Source organism: Hevea brasiliensis, chromosome 18, assembly GCF_030052815.1.
Source record: "Hevea brasiliensis isolate MT/VB/25A 57/8 chromosome 18, ASM3005281v1, whole genome shotgun sequence".
In the NCBI taxonomy this organism is placed as follows: Eukaryota; Viridiplantae; Streptophyta; class Magnoliopsida; order Malpighiales; family Euphorbiaceae; genus Hevea; species Hevea brasiliensis.
The window spans coordinates 49,489,693-49,498,620 of NC_079510.1; the positions used below are offsets into that span (position 1 = coordinate 49,489,693).

Sequence of the window (8,928 nt, forward strand, 5' to 3'; positions counted from 1 at the left end):
AAAAATTTTATGCATTAAAAGAATTTCATACACGACCTCAATTAAATTTATATTAGAAAAAAATATAATTTAATTTTTTTATTTATTTTTAAAAATTAAAATATTTATTTATTTATAAAATAATAAAAAATTTATTTAATTTATTTTAAATTTAAAAAAATTATTTAATTTGTTTTAAAAATTAAAAAAATTAATTAAACTCTTAAATACTTTAAAAATTTATGCCATTATTCAGCATAATTCTAAGGTTTTTAAAATGCCTTTTGCCAGACAGGGAATCTCTCGCAGCCATTGGTTGTATATTTTTGTAAGGTTGTGGTATTTGTAATAATTTGAGATTATGTGGGCTGCAAAATTTGTAGACGACACACATCCCTAGGTGACAGCTAATGTTGTCGTCAGTTTGGTTAGTGAGGTCACGCTCTTTTTTTTTTTTTTGATCGCTTGAGGAATTCTCCATCGTTGGATCTATTACATTCAACGGCTATAAGTTTAGAAATTCGCCAACAAAAAATGCTAATATTCCCTCCTCTCAAAAAATAATATAAATAATATAGTTAAAGAAAATAAATACTCACCTTCCAATATATTTTTAATTTACATTATTACATTAAAAATTAAATAATTTATATTGTTATATTATTTTTAAAATAATAAATTTTCTTTTCTTTTTTTTTTTGCAAACTACAAATTTTATTTTCTTCATTCATATTAACTAGAGTAGATTAATAAGTTAATAAATAAATTATTATTATTATTATTATACTATTTTAAATGTAATATTTCCTTCATCTTATTTTAATAGTTTTTTAAGATTTTTCACAATAATTAAAAAATAATTAAATAATTAATTAAAATAGTATTATTAGAATATAGAAAGGTATTAAAAAAAAAGATAAAAATATTAGAAATAATAAGAAATAAGGGCAAATTAAAAAAAATAATTATTTTTTTTTAATTTTCTAAAATAGTAAATAAAGTGAGACAAGAATTTTTTTTTTAAAAATCACCTATTATAATGAGATGAGAAATATTACACATGATGATCATTTTCTTAATAATAAATAAATATATTTAATAAATCTTAATAAGTGAAACAGGAAATTAATAATATTTTTATGAGGATGATTTTTTTTCTAAAGATTGATTCACAGGAATTAATATTCTCACGTAGTATATTAAGAATGAGATTCATGAATTAATATTCGTACTGTATAATAAAATAGCCAACTTGAGATATGTGCCAAATTGAAATGATCTAGTAAACAATTTGGTGTCCCATGATGGCACTATTAAATCAAAATGGGATTTTGGATGGGAAACCAATTGACGAAACCTTTGCTTGGGCGAAAGATTTAAGATAATTATATCATAGGATTTTGACGTGCTAACCAACGATGGGTCCGGTCGCACAGTATTGTACAAAATCATTGCTAAAATCCTCAGTCATCGACTTCAAATCCTTATGAATGATATTATCGGGGAAGAACAAAATGCCTTCAGGCTCATCTCAAATAACATCTTGATTTACCATGAATTAATGCATAGCCTGAAGTTGCGGAAAAAGAGAAAGAACTATGGTATGACTCTTAAAATTGACATAAGCAAGGCTCATGAGTGCATAGAATGGGATTATCGTTGTCATATTATGGAGAAGATGGGTTTTCATCAACAATGGATCCACTGGATCATAGAGTGTGTGTCAACAGTCTCTTACTCCATCCGTATTAATGGTCACAAATCTGACATGTTTACCCCATCTAGAGTGTTGAGACAAGGAGATCCTCTATCTCCCTACCTATTCTTGCTCTGTGTGGAGGGATTATCTCATAAGATTAAGCAGTCTTCTATCCAAGGGCTATCCATCTCTTTGCCGATAATACTGTCATCTATTTCAAAGCTACTACTCAAGAGGTTGAGTCCATTAAACAAATCCTTCAGCATTATGCAAAAGTGAGCGGGCAAACCATTAACTATAGCAAATCAGCTTTGGCTTTCAGTCATAACACACCGGTGGATGTAAGGAGGAGCATTGCCAAAGTTTTGAGGATTTCTATCTTAAATGGCCAAGATAAATGTCTAGGCTTACCTACAACTACCTCTCATTCTAAGAGACAAACCTTTGCTCGCATCACAAAATGTATTCAAACAAAAACAGCTGGGTGGAAAGAGCAACTTTTATCAAAGGGAGGTAAAGAGGTTTTAACCAAGGCAGTGGCTTCGGCTTTGCCCATTTACATTATGTCTTGTTTCAAACTCCCTGCCTTATTGTGCAAAGAAATTGACAGTCTCCTAGCTAAATTTTGGTGGGGCCAAAAGGACAAAGAGCGACTGTTCCATTTGCTTTTATGGAAAAACATGTGCATTCCAAAATCTAAAGGAAGGTTAGGTTTTCGCAAGTTTGAATGGTTCAACCAAGCTTTTCTAGCTAAGCAAGGATGGAGGATTCTTACTAACCCATCTTCCTTGTTTACTCGATTTTTTAAGGGGAAGTATTTTCCTTCTTCCTCCTTTTTTCAAGCAAAACAAGGGAGCAGATCCTCCTAGGGATGGCAGAGCATTATATGGGGTAGGAAAATACTCCAATACAGGACTCGCTGGCAAATTGGGAATGGGGAAACTATTTTTTTTAAGGAAGATAAGTGGATCTCTAAATCTTTTCCCCGCACACCAGCTGTTAAAGCATCGCATGATCCATCTATTGTAAGGGTTCTCAACTCATCAATGCTTCTTCTAATAGCTGGGATATGGATGTGCTAAGAAGAAATTTTCATGAAGAAGAAGTGCGAAACATTGCTTCTATGCCCCTTAGCCTATTTTGTGGGGAAGATTAGCTTATATGGCATTATGATAGGAGAGGGTCTTACTCAGTAAAATCAGGTTATTATATAGCTTGTCTCATACCTTAGTTTCAAAGGAACCAGGCTATCTCAAATGTTGGACCTAGTTCTACTTGGGGTACCTGAGCTTTGTGGAAGAATTTTTGGAAGATATCCCTACCACCAAAAATACTGGTGTTTCTATGGACCATGCTTCAAGAACGTCTACCCACCAATGTACTTTTCCATAAGAAAATTCAGTATTTGCCTCCAGATTGCATTTTTGTGGTGAGGTTGAGACAACAAAGCATCTTTTTTTGGAGTGTCTGAGGGTCATTGACATTTGGATCCACTCCCCTTTCCGGATCCGTTCTTCATTAATCCAAGGCGCATCGATGATGGATTGCTGGACTTCTCTCTTAATGCCGCTGAAGGAGAATGATTAGCATAAACAATTTATTCCTTTGTTGGGTTTTCTTTTATGGCAAATATGGAAGAGTAGGAACTCAGGTATCTTTAGGAATTAGTTTGTCAATGCTTCAGAGGTCATATCAGTTGCCATTCACCAACAAGAGGAATTTTCATCATCACAGTCTCCCTCTCTTCAACAATCTGCATCGAACCAGCCCCTGCATCAATTTTGGCAACCTCCACCTCAAGAGGTGATTAAGATAAAATTTGATGGTGCTACCTTAGAACGTCTCAATGCAAGAGCAGCTGCAGCCATAGCGAGAAATCATCATGGAGAACCTTGTGGTTGGTTAAGTACCAAATTTAATTGCATATCAAACCCTCAAACAGTAGAAGCGATAGCTTGCAAAAACGCTTTATTTTTAGCCAAGGAAAGAGATTTTCAACAAATTCTGGTAAAAGCGGACTCCCTTACAGTTATTCAGTGTCTCCACGGGTCCCCTCCGCCTTCTGAGATAAAAGGAATCATTGATGACATCCGTCATCTTGCTGCTGGATTACAAAGAGTTAGTTTTGTCCATATTTATAGATTAGGCAATGATGTAGCTCATCATATAGCTACAAAAACTCTGCATGATTATTCTTTTTCTTGTAATCCCATGACTCAAGCTGACTTTATTTGGGCGTGTTGTAATCATCTTCCTTCTTATCAATGAAATCTCATCTATTGACCAAAAAAAAATGATTGGTCCCGTCCGGACCGGACTTTGAGTGAAATTGGCATGGTCAAAATTTAAAATGGTTAAATCCAAATTTCATTTAGAATTATTTTGAGTTGGACCTAAATAGATTTTGATCAATTCAATTTTGAATTAAAATTTAATATTTTTATTTTTAAAAAAGAATTAAAATTTTAAATTATTAAATTTAATTAAATCAGATGAATTGAATTAGAATTAAACCAAAATTGGTCCAAAATCAAAATTAAGACGAAAAATTGATGGAAATCCTTCGACCGGGTCAGAGTCCCCAAACCTCCTTAGGACCGGAGCACGCCCACGCCTGATGCTAACTAATGCAAGCAAATTTACAAGTTTGCTCGAAGAAGTTATCAAAGATATAGCGGACAAAATCCATTACTTGTTGGGAGACGCAAAGTTTGATTGCCAAAACGGAACAAGGATCAAACGAACTGAGGTGTCATCATGTATGGCTATTTTGCTTTCCGGATATGGACGTGGGAACCCCTGCTGGGATGCGTAAGGTGTAACATCAAAACACTGGTTCAAGTATAAGCTACCAAATACCTGCTACCAATGCGTATCAGAGTATCTCTGTAAACACTTACGGTTGAAATGACTTTTGCCCATTGCTATCCCCTGCGTCCAGGATCTCCAGGTCTCCAATAATCAGGAAACTGGAAGGCAATCTTACAATAGATCATCAAAGCTCCAAAACTTCACTTATGCCCATTACAAAATGGAATAGAATATGCCATGGTTAATTTCCTTTGATTACATGATAGTATAGCCTATCTCCTTTGCTCTATGGACTACCAGAGTACCAGTACATATATCCCTTCGGAGAAACAATTCTTGCAGTCAGATTGGCAACGCTCGAGTGCTATCAGAGTATATATCTTGTCATCATATGACAGCCAACCATATCCACGACCCATCTCTCCCATCACCTGAACAGCCAACACTGACGTTGTGCGAAAACTACCAATGTGTACTTGGATACATTTCAAGTTTCTTTTGTTTGAGAAAATAATGACTCGGAAGCCCTTTGTTTATTATCCAAAAGAATAGCGGCACCAACATCGTAGTACCATAAGTTGATCAATAATGTACTTTTTTATCTTTATCCAGAAAAACCTAATGAAGCACTAACATGTACAAATGATATTTGTTATCTATGATGGTCAAGCAAATGTGAAATGCTAGATACCGTATGGCGCCCATCACCAATAGTCTAGGCATGAACATGAACCATCCTTGAAGTGGTGGAAACGAAGCTTATCCCTGACAATAATTTCTCTATTAGCAACAACTGAAATGTACTTGATTGCCCAATGACAGTCCTCACACATTCGAAGGTTCTTTATGATCCTGATAGGAGCTTCATGGCTCATTTTCAATAGCCCAAATGCTATTGCAAGCTTTTCACTGTGGTACCTAAGTGCAAATTCTCTTTCCTCCTCTTCCAATTCATGCAACACTGACTCAGGTACTGCTGCATAACCTGCTTCTCTACACCGTGACATCAGTTCATCTAAATATCGATAAATTTCATTTGTCTCAGGGTGAGACTTGTCACCCATGCTAAACAAATAAGTCTTATGATCAACTTCTATCGTGCTATAGCCAACTTGCTTCTTTAAACATTTTTGGATCATAACGTTTCTAACCATTTCTACTCGATCCATTCGACCTGCCAAAGCATATATGTTAGATAGCATCACATAGTGACCTGGATTTTCTGGTTCAGCATTTAATAGCTGCTCAGCAACTTGCACGCCAAGGTCTAGATTCTTATGCATCTTGCAAGCCCCAAGCATGGCCGTCCAGATAGCTGCTGCTGGCTCTTTAGGAACTTCTTCAATGATAAAGCTATATGCTTCATCAAGGAGTCCAGCACGCCCAAGCATATCTACCAAGCAGACGTGATGCTCCACGCCAGGGGTCAAATGATACTCTTCTCGCATGCTTGCAAACGCCTTGCGACCTTCTTTCACTAGCCCTGCATGAGCACATGCAGACAAAACAGCAACAAATGTAATGCTATTGGGACATGGACCTCTCCTTCTCATTTCATCAAACAATTCAACAGCTTGGTGAGCATAACCATTCATCCCATATCCAGAAATCATTGCTGTCCAAGCAACAACATTTCTTTCATTCATCGAATCAAAAACTTCCCTTGCTTTCCCTACATCACCACACCTCGTATACATGTTAATCAAAGAAGTACCAAGCACAACATTCAAATTCACACCATGCGCAGTGATGTATTCATGCACCCAACGTCCCATACCAAGTGCCCCCAACTGAGCACAAGCTGATAATACACTCACAAAAGTGGTTGAATCCGGCTCAACGCCAGCTTCCCTCATTTTCTTAAACAACACAATGGCATTCTTCCCACACCCATTTTGCTCATATCCTGAAATCATTGAATTCCACGCCACAATACTCCTGTCCGGCATTTTATCAAACGCCTTCCTCGCATTACCCAAGTCACCAGACTTCCCATAAAAAGCCACCAAAGCAGCCTGTACATGAACATCCAAACCAAACCCATTAACCAAGACGTGCCCATGGATGATTTTACCAAGTTTCAGAAACGACAAGTCAGCACAGGATTTTATTACAGACGTGAATGTATAATTAGATGGTGAGATATTACAAAGGAGCATACAACTGTAGAAGTAAAGGGAATAAATGGAGAAGTGAAATTTGGATGCCGATTTGATTAGGGAACTGAATAGGAATGAATCAGGTTTTGTAACAGATAGAAAGATTTGATGCGTGTAGCTAAAGGAGCCAGCCGCGCAAGCCAGATTGAGAAGCTTTGTAAGAAGGGATCGGCTGTGACCAGAGCCGGATACGATTATGTAAGCGTGGACTTGCTGTAGAGGTTTCAGATGAGGACCCGCTTGGAGAAGGAAGTGGTGGGCTGGGGAATGCGGGGTGGATGGAATTATTTTGTTTCCATGAAAATTTGCCATGAAAACGAGATAAAGAAAGGGAAAGCTTGCGCAGCGAAGGTGCGGTTGAATTTGTACGAAATTTTGGCGGCAGGGAGCAACCTTTCTTTTTTATCCAGCAAGCTTAAACGCACCGTTTTCTGGTCTTCCACTTGGTGATTAGGCCAATTTGTCAGTTTTTTAGGAAAAAAAAAAAAAAAACAGAAAAAGCGGTAAAAAATAAATGTTAAATAAAACAGAAAATTGCAGGCTGTGGGGTTCGAACCCACGCGTACTTATGTACAGAAGATCTTAAGTCTTCCCCCTTAACCTCTCGGGCAAACCTGCTGGTTGTTCATGTTTTCTAATATTTTAATATATCCCCGTTTATCACCGTGAGCTCATCTGGCTTTACTTCAACGTAAATAAGGCTGAAACCGCATAATGATTCACAACTACCCTATTCTCTTCTCCTCATGTCACTCCTTAAGTACTGTGTTACTGTTTCTGGTATGTGCTGTGTCAGCAGAATTTAACTCCATTCGTTGTCCCGCAGAAGTATAAATAAACGTGATCACTGTACATGTGGGGTGTCATTTCTTCTCCTTTTTTGTTGAAGTTATATACAGATATACCACCATTATTCACGTCAATTGCCCGTAACCTGAAGCAACAAAAGTACGTTTAGGCCTGAATGCTAATAAAATGCAGTAGCAATGTACCACTTGATCACCTTTTTAATGTGATAATCATGACAATGACATTCACAAAGGTCCGACTCCAATTAAATTGTTAAAACCATTGGTTAGTGGTAGCTTTAGTGCATGAAACCATATCAAACTTCCATGGTCTAAAAGACTATTCATAAGTCACTATTAAATATCTCACAAGGATCAATTCAAATCACTGCCCTGTTGAATGCATTTATAAGACTATTTCTAGGGCTAGCCCCAAAGCTGTGCAGATTATTGCATGAGAAAGATTCTTATATCACTTTATGATTCTTATATCACTTTATGTCATCATTTCTACAAACATTAATAAATAGAATGGAAAAGTAAAGAGCTCACAGGAGAAAACAAGATTTCCCTCCAAGCTTCTCGAGCTGCCCCAATAGTTTTCGCACAGGATAGACACCATTCACATAAAAATTAGCAGGATCCTTTCTCCATGTTCTTTATTCATTTGGATATCTTTCTCTATAATCCACTACCTCCAAATGCTGAACGTGATGCAGTCATAAGGAAATTTTAGCTAAGAAGAAAGTAATGAAAGTTGTTCAGCACTGTTCTAACGCTCCACTTGCTAAATAGTCAACAAGTTTCAAGCTAGTTAGAACAGACACTTTTAAATTATGAACAATTGAACATCATATGAAACTAAAAATGACTTGTTTGATGGACTTGTAACTATGAATAAACTTACAAAAATGTACATTTACAGTTCCATTGCTGAAACTAACTGAACCATTATACAATAATGGGACAGACCATTTTTCATGCCCTCAAGTAAAAACAGATGTGCCTTCTTGAGTAAATCAAGGAAAACCAGTGTCCTCCTTCCCTTGTCATATAACTTCTGCATGGTCTATTTCGAACCCAATGCACACAACATGTTCAGTGGGACTCACATGTAAAGTAAAATAAGTAGACCCACATATCAGGTACACTCGTGGTTGAATTTTGAAGTAAAAAACTGAGAAAACGATAATGGTGTAGACGCTGGCAATTGCTTCTGCGATCACGAAATACCCTTTCATGCATGCCTGAATCAGCGATATTCATTTACCATATATAAAGATGGAGCAAGAACAAGACGATATGGTAGGTGGGGTGTGGCAGCGGCACTTATTTGAATGCACGTGTATTGCTATATTTTGCGATGACGGTTAAGTTCAATACTGCAGAGTCATGGCTCCTGACCATGACAACGATGTCAACCAAAGTGGCAGCCAAGGCCAGGAGCCTCAGGATAATTGACAACACCTTCTTGATCACAGCAGCCATTGAG

The 8,928-nt window shown here is 36.7% G+C and overlaps 1 protein-coding gene and 1 non-coding gene across 2 annotated transcripts; both read right to left on the minus strand.

Annotated features, from left to right (window-relative positions):
* Positions 1-4,675: 4,675 nt before the first annotated feature.
* LOC110635090 (pentatricopeptide repeat-containing protein At2g33760) lies at positions 4,676-7,037 on the minus strand. The gene has a single exon (XM_021784289.2). It carries the CDS (start codon positions 6,958-6,960, stop codon positions 5,194-5,196), a length of 1,767 nt encoding a protein of 588 aa, XP_021639981.2. The 5' UTR covers positions 6,961-7,037; the 3' UTR covers positions 4,676-5,193.
* Positions 7,038-7,183: 146 nt separating this feature from the next.
* On the minus strand, positions 7,184-7,266 carry TRNAL-UAA (transfer RNA leucine (anticodon UAA)). The gene has a single exon. It is a non-coding gene; the product is annotated as a tRNA-Leu (tRNA).
* Positions 7,267-8,928: the final 1,662 nt, after the last annotated feature.

Bases quoted from the DNA above. Each gene is read 5' to 3' on its own strand.
- LOC110635090 (XM_021784289.2), bottom strand. From the start codon at position 6,960: ATGGCAAATTTTCATGGAAACAAAATAATTCCATCCACCCCGCATTCC.